We start from the raw sequence: 17137 nt of genomic DNA on the forward strand, positions 1-17137 counted from the left end.
TGTCCTGGAAAATGGACTTTTGGCCACGAGCTTGTAGAGCTGATACCTGGGAACAAGCGTAGAGGAGGTGTGGGACTCCTCACCGTAACCTGCTGTGGGACCCAGAGAATTACAGGGGCTCAGAAAGTGATGGAACAAATTAATGGGAGAGACATCACGGAATCATGGAATGGTTTGTGTAGGAAGGGGCCTTCTCATCCCGCCCCCTGCCACAGGCAGGGACACCTTCCACTGTACCAGGCTGCTCCAAGCCCCGTCCAGCCTGGCAGGGTTCAGGGGCATCCCTCTTCCAGGGATCCAGGGGCAGCCACAGCTTCTCTGGGCACTCTGTGCCAGGGCCTGCCCACCCTCACAGGGAATTCCTTCCAATATCTAATCCACACCTATATTCTTCCAGTTTGAAGCCAATCCCCCTCATCCTTCCATTTTGAAGCCAATCACCCTCATCACTCCAGGTCCTTATCCCAGGTCCCTCTCCATCTCCCTTACAGCCCCCTTAAGTTACTGGGAAGCCACAATAACATCTCCCAGGAGTTTTCTCATTCTGGAAATCCAATTCTGCCTTCCACAGAGGCAAACAGCAACAGCGGGTGCTGGGTCCTTGGGCTGTGCCGGTGCCAACACGGAGTCCCCTGCACTGGGACACTGGGCACATCTGTCTCTGCTCCATGCGCAGCCCTCGTGGGCACATTTTGGGACTGCTCAGCCAAGCACAATGAGCTGGCACAGGTCTGCAGGTCTCCAGAGGCCACTGCCCACATCTGCTGTGACTGCTGTGGCCATGTGTGCGGCACTGTCCTCCTGAAGGTGTTGGTGGCCTCGTGGGCTGAGCGGGGGAGCACAGGCTCAACCAGCCCAGGCAGAGCAGCCACCTTTTGGGGTGTTATCAGTTATCAGGTGATGATCTCTGGGGCAAGGTTTGGCCTGTCTGCTCTCAGCAGGACATTCTGTCAGGACCTGTCCCCTGTCACCTGCGTCCTGGGAATGGGGGTGGCACGGATGGCTGACCCTCAGAGAAGGGCGGTGCAGCTCCATCTTCGGCCAGCTGGGCAGAACCAGCTCCAGTTAGGCCTGCACGTCCTCCAGTGCCCAAGGAGAGCTCTGGAGATGCGCCCCATTCCCAGCTGAGGCTCTAGGAATCTCGGGGGCTTGGGGACCCCTGGAGCAGGCAGTGAATGAGCAGAGCTCTGACCATACCTGTGTCCCAATGTGCCTCAGGGGACAACAGGAGTGTGGCTGGAGGCAACCTGGGCCAGATCTTAAGTGTGATCCTTCCCCTCGCTGTGCCCCAGAGCTGCCGAGGGAAAATCGGCTGCCAGGAAGCCGAATGGTAAAGAAGTTCCCTGGGAAGGGTGCAGCTGTGGCGCACCCCTGGCACCACCCCAGTGACCCTGACACCATCCCTGCAGCTCTGGCACCACCCCAGCACCCCAGATTATTTCCCTCCCGGACCCTGCCACAGGCCATGTGCTCTGAACACCAGGAAAAGCCTGGCCGATCCCTTTTTCCCAGGAACAACGAGGCAGGGCAGAGGATACTTGATAGTCCCTTTCCCACAGAGATCAGAGTTGTGCAATCCCTCTCAGCCGGAATAAAGAGCATTTTTGTCCGTGTCCGTGTCTGCCCGTGCCCGTCCCCTGGGCGCGGGGATGGGCTGGCTCCGTGTGGCTTTTGATAGGGAACATTTTTGTTATTCTTTCCTGGGAACATTTTTGTTATTCTTTCCTCCGGAGGCGCCGGCGCTGCGGAGGAAGAGGCGGAGCAGGGGCGGTGGCCGCGGTACCTGCCGGGCAGGTGACAGCAGTGGTGCCGGGGGTCCGGCCCTGCCGAGGGTCCCACCGTGCCCAGGATAAAATCCTGCCGAGGGTCCCACAGTGTCTAGACACCAATCCTGCCGAGGGTCCCACAGTGCCGAGAATAAAATCCTACCGAGGGTCCCACAGTGCCGAGAATAAAATCCTGCCGAGGGTCCCACCCTGCCCAGGGTCCCACCCTGCCCAGGATAAAATCCTGCCGAGGGTCCCACAGTGTCTAGACACCAATCCTGCCGAGGGTCCCACCCTGCCCAGGGTCCCACCGTGCCCAGGATAAAACCCTGCCAAGGGTCCCACAGTACCAAGGATAAAACCCTGATGAGGATAAAACCCTGCCAAGGGTCCCACAGTACCAAGGATAAAACCCTGATGAGGATAAAACCCTGCCAAGGGTCCCACAGTGCCAAGGATAAAACCCTTCCGAGGGTCCCACCCTGCCGAGGGTCCCACATTGCCGAGGATAGAACCCTGCTGAGGATAAAACCCTGCCGAGGGTCCCACATTGCAGAGGATAGAACCCTGCTGAGGATAAAACCCTGCCGAGGGTCCAGCCCTGCCGGGGGTCCAGGTTCCCCTCGGTCCAGCCCTGCCCGGCCCATCCCGGGTCACTCCCGCTGCCCCAGCCCGCTCCCGGGAATGCCGGCGCTCGGGCTCCACACCGCGGCTGGATTTCTGGATTTCTCTGGATTTCTCTGCTTCCCGGTGTCCCCCGGGTGTCGGACCAAACTCTGCCGGACAAGCCGGCTGAGCCCCGCGCCCCCCGTGCCCCCGATCCCTCGGGACCGATGGCTCTAAGCGGCTGATCTCGGGCCGGACAAGGGAGACCCCCAGGCAGGAGAGGATCCTCTGAGAAGGATTCCTCCTGATAAGGCACCGCTGACTCGGCTGTACCGGCACGAGGAGCAGGGCCGGACAGCGGCACGGCAGTGGAAGGGGCCAGGAACCACCCGAGACCCCCAGAGACCCCCGAAGCAGCCCCCGATTCATTCGGAGGCTTCCTCCAGAGGCTGGCCCGTGATCCACAGTTCATCCAGTAGCGTAAAATTGCCGCCCAGGGAAAATACCCGGACACCCCCTCCTGAACCTGAATGGAAATTCACCCTCTGGATTCTCGTTCTGTGGGGTAACAGGGGATGATGCCTTTCCTCTCCATTATCTTTCTTTCTTTCTTTCTTTCTTTCTTTCTTTCTTTCTTTCTTTCTTTCTTTCTTTCTTTCTTTCTTTCTTTCTTTCTTTCTTTCTTTCTTTCTTTCTTTCTTTCTTTCTTTCTTTCTTTCTTTCTTTCTTTCTTTCTTTCTTTCTTTCTTTCTTTCTTTCTTTCTTTCTTTCTTTCTTTCTTTCTTTCTTTCTTTCTTTCTTTCTTTCTTTCTTTCTTTCTTTCTTTCTTTCTTTCTTTCTTTCTTTTCTTTCTTTCTTTTCTTTCTTTCTTTCTTTTTTTCTTTTTCTTTCTTTCTTTCTTTCTTTCTTTCTTTCTTTCTTTCTTTCTTTCTTTCTTTCTTTCTTTCTTTCTTTCTTTCTTTCTTTCTTTCTTTCTTTCTTTCTTTCTCTCTTTCTCTCTTTCTGTTCTTCCTTCCTTCCTTCCTTCCTTCCTTCCTTCCTTCCTTCCTTCCTTCCTTCCTTCCTTCCTTCCTTCCTTTCTTTTTCTCCTTATATATTTTCTTAAGCAATATAGACTCCTATATTTTATAGAGAATAACAAGAACAGCCACATCCTTCCTTTCCACTTACATTAAATTTATTTTACTTGTTTTAAGGAATTAAAACAATCTAATTGTTTTAGAACCACCCCAGCCACGTTCACAGGGGTCATTCAGTATCGTTTCACTCTGGCCCACCCCAGGGGTGGGTTAATCAGAACTCTGCGTGCTCTGCCTGTTCAGGGATGTTTCTGAGAGCTGTCCCAGGGCAGGGGCTGCCATCCCCACGTCAGTCACAGCCTCTGTGCATCACCCTCCACAGGAAAACACCCTCAGCAGCCACAGGGCCCCAGAGACCCATGCTCCCAGTGATGCCTTGTGAAGGCTGACCCAGAACAGAGACTAGACAGAGATAAAGAATAAAGTAGGGATTTATTAAGAGGCCTCAAATAGACCCACCTTGGGTAGTACAACCCAAAATGGCCACAGAAATGGGCAACAGGTCACGGGGTCTCTTGTTTATAAGTTTTGGTCCATTAGCATATTGGAGTTCATTGTCCAGTTACAGCTTTAGGTTATGAATTCCAATACTTGTTTTTCTCTCTTCAGCCCACATTGTTTATGCTCTCGGGCCTGAGATTTGGATCATGTGTCCTTGGTCCCCAGCTAGAGAAGGAATTGTTTTGTCTCCCTGCTCTGTGAAGAGCTCACCATCCCCTCATGTGAAGCCCAGACTTGAACACTAAAGCAGAAGAGAATCTGAAAAATAGGAAAGCTCAGACCTGAGGCATTACCTGCACCAGCTGGAAGGGAGCCGGGAGCGCCGTCAGCACCTGAGCTTTGACACCGGAGGTTTCCCAAATCAGTCACTGAAGGAAAACCCTCCCCGAACACCCCAGAGCTGAAACATCCTTGAGAAAGGCATCTCCCGGCCTCTGATGTGGTTCAGGGCTGCTCCAGCCACGACTCCCACACCTTCCGGCAGGTGAGGCCGCGGGGCCGGGGTGCCCAGGCCCGGGTGTGCCGGTGCCAGGCTCCCGGGAAGCTGCAGGACCAGCTGGTGAGTCAGGGAGCGTGGGGTGCCCCAGACTGAAAAAAGCAGGATGTGCTCCTTTTGCCATCTGCACGGCAGCTGGCTTCTCTTCAGTGGGCAGCTCTCCTTATCCCTCCCACAGCCAATGCTCCCCCCAGGAGACATCTGCTGATGATGGGCTACTGAATGTCACCAATGGCTGACAAAAGTTACAGCAGCCCATTGCCAGAGGCTCCGCCCAGAGGGAGGAGCCAGGCACTCCTACCTGGATATAATCTGGGATTTTGGGACGCTCAAAATGGATTTCCAGGAGGACAGCAGCCATTCCAAATTGGAATGCTACCAACACCCTGACCAAAAAGGGTGTCAGGTTGTATTCTGACTCTGTCAGCGGTTTTTCTTTTGTATTATTGCACATATTTTGTTTTCGTTTTTAACTTTTCCTAATAGATTGTATTTGTGACTTGGACTCTCTCTGGTTTTGTTTTCAAACCAGAACACGGGGACATCCCAGGGCTCTGTGCCCGTCTCTGTGCCCTGTGGAGCCGCGGGGAGAAGCAGCTGCACAAATGTGTCAGGGGCTCGCCCACACCTGAGTGTTGCATATTCATACATCTCATACATGATGCATAAATTCCTTGCAAATTAAGAATTTTTCTGGTTTTTGTCAACTTCTTCCCCTTAATCCTGGTGGCTCCATAAAGACAGAGAGAAGGTGGAAGAAGGTTTGTCTTTTCCAATAAGGAGGCTGTAACTCTTTATGTGCCCTGTCACTGTTATCTCTGTGCCAAGAGTTTCTTGATTATCTTACCCCTTTTCTTGAGCTAGTAAAAAAAATCTTATATCACAGAGTTTGTATTTTAATATTATGTTATAATCTAAAACTATACTTAACACACTACTTAAAAAGGATTAATACAGTATTACAAAATAACCCTCCATAATACAATAATACAATATTCAATTTAATATTTGCGAAGAGCCGATGATAAAATGCGCATTTTTCACCTGGTGTGCCGAGGTCTGGATTGAAGTGCTCCAGATGGTATTTCACATTCAGACTCAGATGTTTACTATTTCTTATCTCTGTTACAAGTCGTGAGTTTTCCACCCTGTGGTATTACACATCCGTAATCCCGGTGCTGTCATTCCATTTTGGAAGCCTTTCCACGGCCTCGGGTCAAATGCAGTGTTCTCCTGGGGGTCAGAGTCTGTCAGCACAGAAAATCTAAAATTCCAGCAGACAGAACTCCAACACTGGTGCTGCTTTGCAGCATAAAAAACACCGGCCCTTTTCAACCCTTGACAGCTTTGAGGCCACACGGGCACAGCCGTGGCAGCATCAGAATCCAGTGCCACAGAATTGGGGAATTGCCCCCACGAATCGGGGAACCATCCCCACATATCGGGGAATCGCCCCCACGAATCAGGGAATCACCCCCACGAATTGTGGAATCACCCCCACAAATTAGGAAATCACCCCCACGAATTGTGGAATCACCCCCACGAATTGTGGAATCACCCCCACGAATTGTGGAATCACCCCCACGAATTGGGGAATCACCCCCACGAATTGGGGAATCACCCCCACAAATCAGGGAATCGCCCCCAGCTGCTCCCCCAGCACTGCCACGGCCACCACTAGCCCATGTCCCCAAGTGCCACATTCGCACCTCTGTTAAATCCAGGGGTGGGGACTCCACCACTGCCCTGGGCAGCCGTGCCAGGGCTGGACAGCCCTTTACTACAAATATCCCAGTATCCCAAAATATATTCCCAGTATCCCAAAATAACAATAACAACAAAAACAACAATAACAACAACAATCATCATCATCATCATCATCATCATCATCATCCCAATATTATCCCAATATCCCAAAACAATATAAATCAAAATTAAAATTAAAATTAAAATTAAAATTAAAATTAAATTTAAAAATTTAAAAATAAAACAAAACTAAAACTAAAACTAAAAATAAAAATAAAATAAAAATAAGAATAAAATAAACCAAAATGAAACTAGAATAAAAATATAAAACTAAATCTAAAAATAAAAATAAAGTGTTATATAGACTAATAACTCCCAATAACTCGAGGCTGTTTCCTTCTGTCCTGTCCCTTGCTCCCTGGGAGCAGAGCCCAGCTCCCATCTGGCTGAGCCCTCCTGTCAGAAACTTGCAGGGAGCGAGAAGGTCCCTCCTGATGTGACATGAACTGTCCCCAGGTGTGATGCTGTCCCCTCCCTGCCTCCCGTTGTCACTCGAGGTGCCACCTGGCAGAGGCACAGCACCCTGGCAGGTGCCCTGAGGAGTAGCTTAACCTGACAAATAAAACTAAATACTTCTAAAAAGTAAAACTATAAAAAATGCGTTATAATAAAACCCACCAAAAAAGTTAAATAATTAACTTTAAAACATTTGCAACATAATACAAAAAAAACCCTAATAAACAAACAAACAAATAATAATAGTATTATATTATATTATTTTCTATTATGTTATATATTATATTATATTATATTATATTATATTATATTATATTATATTATATTATATTATATTATATTATATTATATTATATTATATTATATTATATTATATTATATTATATTATATCTTAAAAATAACTACCTTCTAATTATAATAACATAAATTGTAACGTCTATTCTCTCACCCTTCACATAAAATTTTATCTAAAAATAAATATTTTATATATTTTTAATATATTTTAAATATATTTGTCTATTTATTTATATTTTTTAATATATAACAACATATATTTATTTATTTATATTTAAATAGATAAAAATAAACACTCTGTAGGAGTGTCCTGGGAGGCCGTGCCCGTGCCCAAGGAGGAGGGACCGACACGGAGTAACTCGGTGATGCCACCATTGGGCCCAGCCTGTGCACGGAGCCTGGGCTGGACTGAGCAGAGCTGGGTGGGCAGACAGGTGGGATCCTTCTGGGCCAGGTGACCCCTGCACCCTGGTACTCACAAAATCGCTGGAAACCACAAAAGCACCACGGAATCACAGACTGGTTTGGGCTGAAGTGTCCCCAAAGCCCCTCCAGTGCCACCCCTGCCATGGCAGGGACACCTTCCACCAAACCAGGCTGCTCCAAGCCCCATCCAACCTGGCCTTGGCCACTTCTAGAGATGGGGCAGCCACAGCTGCCTTGGGCACCCTCTGCCAGGGCCTCCCCACCCTCACAGTGAAGGTTTTTTTCCCAATACCTCCCCTAAATAAACGCCCCCTTTTTCAGTTAAAAACTGCCCTGCCCCTTGTCCTGTCGCTCTCTGCCCAGGACAAGAGAAATGCAATCAGTGAAGCTCCAGTTACGCTGCAATTACCACCCTGAAAGCAGATGTCAGCCAGGGAAGGGCTTCAGAGCAGCAGGCGAAGCCACCAGGAGCGGGTCCTGCAGCCACCTCACCCCGAGGACAGGGGACCTCCCGGCCAGGTGTGCTCCTGCAGCCAAACCCCCGTGCTGAGTCAGAGGGAAAAGCTCTACCTGAGCCGATCAGCCAGTCTGGCGAGCGCCCACGCCAGCAGGAATGTTCTCCCGGAGCAGGACACCCAGGAAAGGCAGCGCCGGACAGGCAGCCCCTCCTGCACACGGGGATGGCACCGAGCCACGCACGGCCACGCGGGACACGGTCACACACCGGCTGCAGGCAGCTGTCCGTGTGTCATGTGTGTCCCCACTCACGGGAAGTCACCCACGCCCTGCACATGTATTGTCCCGTGAGAACGGGCTCACAGGGAGTCACCTGCAGAGAGTGTCACACCGGGGACCTGCACAGAGCCACACTGGGGATGTGCACAGAGTCACATTAGGGACCTGCACAGAGTCACACCGGGGACCTGCACAGAGCCACACCAGGGATGTGCACAGAGTCACATTAGGGACCTGCACAGAGCCACACCAGGGACCTGCACAGAGCCACACCAGGGACCTGCACAGAGCCACACCAGGGATGTGCACAGAGTCACACCAGGGACCTGCACAGAGTCACACCGGGGATGTGCACAGAGTCACACCAGGGACCTGCACAGAGTCACACCAGGGATGTGCACAGAGTCACACCAGGGATGTGCACAGAGACACACCGGGGACCTGCACACAGTCACACCGGGGACCTGCACAGAGTCACACGGGGAATATGCACAGAGCCACACTGGGGACCTGCACAGAGCCACACCGGGGACCTGCACAGAGTCACACCGGGGACCTGCACAGAGTCACACCAGGGACCCGCACAGAGTCACACCGGGGACCCACACAGAGTCACACCAGGGATGTGCACAGAGACACACCAGGGATGTGCACAGAGACACACCAGGGACTTGCACAGAGTCACACCAGGGATGTGCACAGAGACACAACAGGACCTGCACAGAGCCACACCAGGGATGTGCACAGAATCACACCAGGGACCTGCACAGAGTCACACTGGGGACCTGCACAGAGCCACACCAGGGACCTGCATAGTGACACCAGGGACCTGCACAGAGTCACACCGGGGACCTGCACAGAGTCACACCAGGGATGTGCACAGAGTCACACCAGGGACCTGCACAGAGTCACACTGGGGATGTGCACAGAGTCACATTAGGGACCTGCACAGAGCCACACCAGGAATGTTCACAGAGTCACACCAGAGCCACACAGCCCCACACAGGGTCACACAGTGACACACAAGGTCACACGGTCACACACAAGGTCACATAGTCACACACAGTGACACACAGGGTCACATAGTCACACACAGGGTCACACAGGACCCCAGAGGGTTCCAGACATGTAGAATCCCGCAGGAGCCCACAGGGGCTGTCACACACACCGAGGCACAGCCATCTGTGCAGGTTGACAGGAGCACGGACACTGTCACAGTGTCCCCTGCACACCCACGGCCAGCAGTGTCCCTGCTGTGTCAGCCCAGGCATGGCCAGCACTGTCCCTCTGTCAGCCCAGATGTGGCCAGCAGTGTCCCTCCTCTGTCATCCCAGATGTGGCCAGCGCTGTCCCTCCTCTGTCAGCCCAGATGTGGCCAGCGCTGTCCCTCCTCTGTCAGCCCAGATGTGGCCAGCGCTGTCCCTCCTGTCAGCCCAGGAGTGGCTCCAGGGCCAGGCTCGGTCCCTGTCCCGGCCGGGTGCAGGGACAGCTGCAGGGTGGTGGCTGCAGCTCCCCAGGCACATCCAAGGAGCTCAGATCCCTGGAGACCCCCGTGGCAGCCGGGGCCGTGGGCAGGGCTGTCCACAAGCGGCTGTGCTGGCAGAAAAAAGCGGTGGCGAGTCCAGAGTCCCATGGAGAGCGACGTGTGCCACGTCCTGGCCTGGCACTGCTCCCGGTGCCCCTGGGCAGGGGGGCTCTGAGCTCAGTCCAGGTCGGTGTTCCAGGTCTGCTCCTGTGTGCCAGAACAGGGCAGGGCCTCCCTGCCGTCCCCAGGGGCAGGGGAGGGAATGATTTAAATTGGGCACCTGCCTCCTCTGCTCACCTGGCTGGGAGTCGGCGGGAGGAGGAGGAGGAGGAGGAGGAGGAGGATCAGAGCCTGCCGGCATCCAGCCGCTCCGGATACACGGCCAGGAGGTAGGACAGAGCCCACCTGGGAGCCACCAAGGCCACCACAGGGGACCTGCAGGGGAAGCAGGACCTCACCTCTATCCCAAACTCCAGTGCAGGGAGGCAGCTACTGCTGAAACTCTCGGGATCGGTGAGCAGCAGATCTCCAGGCAGAACTTGGTCCTTTTTGGGAAGGGACAAAATGACCGAGTAGTGCCAGGGCTGGCTTAGCTGCTGCTCTGTGTGATATGTTTTGTGTCGCCAATGCTTCAGCCGGGCTGGGATGCGGGAGGGGAACAGCCGGAGCTGCGGGACCCACCAGAGCTCGCCGGCATTCGGGGCCGAAGGCTGGAGCAATGGGACTTGTTGGGATCCAGGGGTGTGGGTGGCACGGTGGAGCTCCCTGGGATCCAGGGCTGGAGCAGTGGGACTTGTTGGGATTCAGGGGTGTGGGTGGCACAGTGGAGCTCCCTGGGATCCAGGCCTGGAGCAGTGGGATGCGCTGGGATCCAGGAGCTGTCACGGTGGGAATCGCTGGGATCCAGGGGTTGTCACAACGGGAATCGCTGGGATCCAGGGGCTGTCACGGTGGGAATCACTGGGATCCAGGGGTTGTCACCACAGGAATCACTGGGATCCAGGGGCTGTCACAGTGGGAATCGCTGGGATCCAGGTGTTGTCACCATGGGAATCGCTGGGATCCAGGGGCTGTCATGGTGAGAATCACTGTGATCCAGGGGTTGTCACGGTGGGAATCGCTGGGATCCAGGGGCTGGAGGCTGTTCCTGGCACGGTGGGGCTCGCTGGGACTGCAGAGCAGTGTCTGGAGCAGTGGGGCTTGGCCAGGAGCCCGGCGAGGAGGCGGCAGGCGGTGCTGCGCTGGACTGGGGGGACTGGACTGGGGGGACTGGGCTGGGGGGACTGGGCTGGGGGGGACTGGACTGGGGGGACTGGACTGGGGGGACTGGGCTGGTGTCCGGTCCGGACTGGACCGGACTGGTGTGATTTCCCTCCCCGGGGGCGGGCAGGGCTGGGACACCCCTGGGCTGGGCTGCTGCGACAGCTCGCAGAGCCAGCCGGCCCCTGCCCCGGGAGCTGCGTGTGCAGCCCAGCCCCGGCATCGGGAGCCTGATTAGAGAGCTGCTAATGACAGGCTGCAATTGGGAAACGCTTGGCAGTGCAGGGTGTTCACACGACAGCCGTGTCCTACAAAGGTGTCGCCGGCTCCAGGGTGTGACACCTCACTCCAGGACCCAGTGCCACCCCAGCAGGCGGCACAAGCAGCCCCTCGCCTCCCGGCTGCACCTCGGAGCCGGGCAGGGACGGAGAGAAGCTGCTGCCAGGGGCTGGAGGCACGAGGTGAGGTGGGACAGAGCCACGGGCAGGGTCCCCGGGGAGCAGGGGCTGGGCTGGGACTGCTGGGATGGATCTCAGCCCCAGCATCAATCCAATACCTAAATGGATCCAAAGCAGTGACTCAGAGACTTCCCAACTGTTAAGTAAACAGTGGGAGACTTAAGCTGTGACCCTGATAACGTGTTAAACGTGTCATTAATGTCAGTCACCAGAGTTTACGGGAGATGGGTGTTCCCGAGGAGATCCTCTGCGTTTCCATTCTGCTGTTTTTATAAGCACCGTGGCCTCATCACTGCACGATGCTGGCGATGCTGAAAGTTTGTTTACAGAGCTTCCCAAAAGCACCGGGTGACAACATGAGACATCTGGGAGTGGGTGGCATCCCTGCCTGTGGCAGGGGTTGGAACCAGATGAGTTTCAAGGTCTCTTCCCACCCAAACAATTCTGGGATTCCATGATGCATCCGTGATTGTTGCATTAAATAATACAGAGCCCAGTTTTGCAGGACAGGAGGCTGACAGGATGGGGATTGGGGTCTCTGCCCACCCGGTGGCCTTAGAACTAGGAGAGACACAGAGAACCCAGAGGGCCACCCCAGCTGCAGCAGCACAGCCAGAGGAAAGGTCTCCCTCAGCTCCTGCTGCTGCTCCTGGATCTGAACAGCCACCCATACATCCCTAAGAATATTCCCACATCCTATGGACTGCCAGGGTGGTTTGGGATCACACAGCCCCCAGGAGGATCCACACAGACACCTGGGCTGTGCCTGGCACCACGTCCCACCACGCTCATGGGCAGCCTGTGACCAGCACAGGGCCAGCCTGGGCCACTGCCTCAGAGGGCAGAAAATTACTGGCAGCACCAGCCAGCACCTCTCTGGGGCTGTGGCACCATATCAGGAAGCTGCTGCTGCCTCTTGGTGTGACCTGAGCTTGGGAAGAGACCACCAGTGAAATCTGTTTGTCCCAGGGCAGCTCCAGGGAGCAGGGAGGGAGCAGGGAGGGAGTGACGCTACCTAGAACAGAGGTTAGATGGTGTTAAAGGACAAAGGAGGTATTTATTAAAAGGTCTTCAAAGGATACACCTTGGGCAATACAAAAGCCCAGCTGTGGCTACACCCCAGCTGGACAATGGGTCATGACTTTTCACACTTTTATAAGTTTTGGTTCATTTACATATTGGGGTTAATTGTCCAATTACAGGTTATGAAGTCACAGCCTCCTCCCAGATTGCTCTCCTCAATTCACTTTTATTTGCACTTTTTGGGCCTGAAGCTGTGACAGTGCCCTTGGTTCTGGAGCTGGAAAAGGATTGTTTTGCCTGACTGAACTGTGAGGAGAACTTGCTGACACTTTAAATGAAGTCCAGAGTTATAAACTAATGCAGCACAGAGTCTGGAAAATATGAAAGCTGAAAATTAAGGCATGAGGAGCAGTGGTCCTGTGTCATGCTGGCACCTGGTGGCATCAGCCCAAAAGCAAGGGGTGGTTGTGTCACCCAGGAACAGAAGAGGAAAGTGGCTGAGGCCACAGATCTGAGGCAGTGTCAGGCTCTGAAAGAGTGGGGGGTCCTCGGGGGGCTGCAGTGGGGCCAGGGTGTCCGTGCTGCTGGGATGATGATTCTTGGTGTGGTGCGAGTCTGTCACTAACCCGTGCCGTGCCCTCCAAGCTCTCTGCCCGCCCCGGCTGCAGCCTGGCCCTAGGATTGCTGGGAGGGAGCAGCAAAGGCCCAGATGTGCCTCCCTGCTTCTCCCTGGGCTCCTGTGATCATCTCCAGGGAGAGGCTGCCCCGACACCTCAGCCCACTCAGAGTGGCCTCAACAAACGCTGCTGGTCCCAACTGTGCTCCAATGTTCCAATATGGGGAGGGGGTGACATGAATTTGGGGGTCCCAGCAAAGCCAGAGGGACTCCCACATCCCCCAGGGGTCCCTCTGGTCCTCCTGGCAACCCCAAAATCTCCCCCAAGCCCCTCCTCACCCATGGGGACCCCCCCAATAAACACTGCTGGTCCCAAACATGGTTGGGGGTTCAAATTTGGGGAGGGGGACACATGAAATTTGGGGATCGCCAGCAAAGTCAGAGGGACCCTCACATTCCCCAAGACCCCACTGTGAAAACCACATGGGGATTTGTGTCTTACCAGAGGCTCTGTTTGTTTCTCCCTCCTCAGACGTGCCCAGCGCCCCCAGCAGCAGGATTCCTCCCCAGAGACGATGAGGAAGATGAGTGGATGCTCCCAGGACAACAAGCCGAGCAGCCCAGGGAGTAACCCGGCTGCAGGTGAGCACGAAGAGATGGGTGGGGGCGGGAGCAACTTTATCGCTGGAGTCTTCCTCCAGGCCAAGAAGAAGAGGCTGAGCATCTACGAGGCCATGATGAGGGGGCTGCTGACCCCGGGCACGGCGCTGGTGCTGCTGGAGGCGCAGGCGGCGTCGGGGCTGCTCACGGACCCCGCGAGGAACGAGCGGCTCTCGGTGAAGGAGGCGCTGGCTCAGGGACTCATCGGCCGGGACTTCTATGAGAAGCTGCTCTCAGCGGAGGGAGCCGTGACGGGCTACACGGAGCCCTACACAGGACGCAGGATCTCCCTGTTCCAGGCCGTGAAGAAGGATCTCATCGTCAGGGATCACGCCGTCCGCCTGCTCCAGGCCCAGATCGCCACCGGCGGTATCATCGACCCCGTGCACAGCCACCGTGTCCCCGTGGAGGTGGCCTACAAGCGCGGCTACTTCGACCAGGAGATGAGCCAGATCCTCTCCGACCCCGAGAATCAAGCAAGGACTTGCTTCGACCCCAACACGCACGAGAACCTGACGTACCTGCAGCTGCTGCGCCGCTGCGTGCCCGACCCGGAGACGGGGCTGCTGATGCTGCAGCTGATGGACAAGGGCTCTGTGCTCTACCAGCTGAGCGAGGATGCCCGCAGAGCCCTGCAGGCCGCCCGCACCACGCTGCCCGTGGGGCTCTTCCAGGGCCAGAGCGTCACCGTCTGGGAGCTCCTCTTCTCCCGCTACGTCCCCGAGCACCGGAGAGAGGAGCTGCTGAGGAAGTACAAGGCGGGGACAGTCACCATCCTGCAGATGATTGACATCCTCATGGCCACCATCTCCGCGGCAGAAAGGGAGAACGGGGCTCTGGGCTCATCCACAGCCAACCCCAACAACGAGGCGAGGGCGTCACCCCCAGCTCAGGACACGCAGGAGCAACACCTGAGGAAGTCCCTGAAGTCCGCAACTGTCCGTGTCACTGCTGGGGAGTTCCGGGGGCAAACCGTCTCCGTGCTGGACCTGCTCTTCTCCACATACGTCCCTCAGGGGAAGCGGCAGGAGCTGCTGGAGCTGTACAGGGCAGGGATACTGACCACGGAGCAGGTGGCCACCGTGGTCACCACCATCGTGAACCGAACGGAAGCTGCAAACGCCGCGCTGGTGGCAAACGCCAGGGGCCCACACAGGGCAGTGGCAGCGGCTGGGGAGGGTGGAGAGGATTGTTCGGCACACCTGGATGACGCCTTGAGGTCCACCACCATCAGTGTGCCAGCTGGGGAGCTGCAAGGACAGCAGGTGTCCCTGTGGGACCTGATCCTCTCCGACTACATCCCCGAGGAGAAAAGGCAGGAGCTGCTGGAGCTGTACCATGAAAGGTTATTAACTCTGGAGCAGATGACAACTGTTGTCAGCACTCTGATTAGGAAAAAAGAATCTACAGGCAGGAAATTGCACGTTACAGTCAAGAGTTCCAGCAAGGACCCTGTGACAGCAGCAGGAGAGGAGGGTGACGCCCCCACCAAAGAGGAGCCATGGAAAACAACCCTAAAAACCACAATGGTCGAGGTAGAGGCTGGGGAATTTCGGGGCCACAAGGTCTCGCTGTGGGACCTGCTGCACTCCCACTACATCCCCGAGGAGAGCAGGAAGGAGCTGCTGGAGGTGTACGAGGCAGGTGAGCTGACCCTGGAGCAGGTGAAGACCGTCGTCAGCACCATTGTCACCAGGGCAGCAGCGGCAGAGAGAGCAGAGCCAGCGGAACCTGTGAGCAGTCCCAGGGCAGAGCCAGCGGCTGAACCCACCCCTCTGCATGAGGATAGGGCCTGGGAGGAGACCCTGAAGGCCACCACAGCTGAGGTGTCGGTGGGGGAGTTCCAGGGCAGGCAGACGTCCCTGTGGGACCTGCTTTTCTCTGACTACATCCCTGAGGAGAAGAGAGAGGAGCTGCTGGAGCTGTACCGTGGTGGGACACTGGCCTTGGAGCAGCTGACCCTTGTTGTCACCACTCTCATTAAGAAAAAAGAATCTACAGGCAGGAAATTGCACGTTACAGTCAAGAGTTCCAGCAAGGACCCTGTGACAGCAGCAGGAGAGGAGGGTGACAACCCCACCAAAGAGGAGCCATGGAAAACAACCCTAAAAACCACAATGGTCGAGGTAGAGGCTGGGGAGTTTCAGGGCCACAAGGTCTCGCTGTGGGACCTGCTGCACTCCCACTACATCCCCGAGGAGAGCAGGAAGGAGCTGCTGGAGGTGTACGAGGCAGGTGAGCTGACCCTGGAGCAGGTGAAGACCGTCGTCAGCACCATCGTCACCAGGGCAGCAGCAGCAGAGAGAGCAGAGCCAGCGGAACCTGTGAGCAGTGCCAGGGCAGAGCCAGCGGCTGAACCCACCCCTCTGCATGAGGATAGGGCCTGGGAGGAGACCCTGAAGGCCACCACAGCCGAGGTGTCGGTGGGGGAGTTCCAGGGCAGGCAGACCTCCCTGTGGGACCTGCTTTTCTCTGACTACATCCCTGAGGAGAAGCGGCAGGAGCTGCTGGAGCTGTATCGTGGTGGGACACTCCCCATCCAGGAGCTGCTCAGCACCACCAGCAGCCTCGCCAGCGACAGCCTGGAGAAGCACTTCAGAGCCCTTCCTGCGCACACCATGGACCTCCTGCGCTCCGAGGGCTCCTACATCACGTTTGACCCGTCCCAGGAGCGCAGGGTGTCCGTGTGGGAGCTCCTGTCCTCCAAGCAGGTCTCCGAGTACAAGCGGGAGGCGTGTCTCGACACCTACCCCTCGGGAGGGCTGACAGTGAACAGAATCACCATCACCACCACCATCACCACCGGCCCCTGGCTGGAGAAGAGCCACCCCCGGCACCTCTGACAGCGACCCGGGCAGAGGAGGGTCCTGGGCGCCGGTGGGACTTTGCTCCCCGCGCCCCTCCGTGTGTCAGCACGGTGACAAACCCGCGTGTGGGGCAGGGTGGGCTCGGTTAAACTCCTGCTGGCTCCACTCGGGCTGTGCTGAGATTTCTTTCCCAGAGGGGCTCCGGGGGTGTCCGGGAGCCTTGGGGCTACACCATGCGTGCACCCACCAAGGACAGGGACATGGGGAGAGAGAGTGCCCTGAGGGGGGCAGGCAGAGACCCCAGGGCGGGGGCTGTGGGCAGCAACACCCGCAGAGGGACAGACAGCTCCTGCTCAGGACAGCTGGGAGCCCAGCCGTGCTGTGCTGGGGCTGTGGGACAAGGAGATCTGCCCTGTCCCTCAGTTCTGCTGCAGGATGGGGCTGCAGGGGTCCCTGGGCTGCAGGATGGGCCATGGGGGTCCCTGGGCTGCAGGATGGGCCATGGGGGTCCCTGGGCTGCAGGATGGGGCTGCAGGGGACCCTGGGCTGCAGGATGGGCCATGAGGGTCCCTGGGCTGCAAGATGGGGCTGCAGGGGTCCCTGGGCTGCAGGATGGGCCATG

The 17137-nt window shown here is 55.8% G+C and overlaps 1 protein-coding gene across 1 annotated transcript; it reads left to right on the plus strand.

Annotated features, from left to right (window-relative positions):
- The first annotated feature begins 9863 nt into the window (after window positions 1–9863).
- On the plus strand, window positions 9864–16680 carry LOC115492384 (epiplakin). The gene is made up of 2 exons (XM_072925156.1): window positions 9864–10080; window positions 13581–16680. Exon 2 carries the CDS (start codon window positions 13624–13626, stop codon window positions 16549–16551), a length of 2928 nt encoding a protein of 975 aa, XP_072781257.1. The 5' UTR covers window positions 9864–10080; window positions 13581–13623; the 3' UTR covers window positions 16552–16680.
- Window positions 16681–17137: the final 457 nt, after the last annotated feature.

Source organism: Taeniopygia guttata, chromosome 2, assembly GCF_048771995.1.
Source record: "Taeniopygia guttata chromosome 2, bTaeGut7.mat, whole genome shotgun sequence".
NCBI lineage: Eukaryota > Metazoa > Chordata > Aves > Passeriformes > Estrildidae > Taeniopygia > Taeniopygia guttata.

Excerpts from the sequence above, each read along its gene's own strand:
- LOC115492384 (XM_072925156.1), top strand. The coding sequence starts at position 13,624 with ATGAGGAAGATGAGTGGATGCTCCCAGGACAACAAGCCGAGCAGCCCA.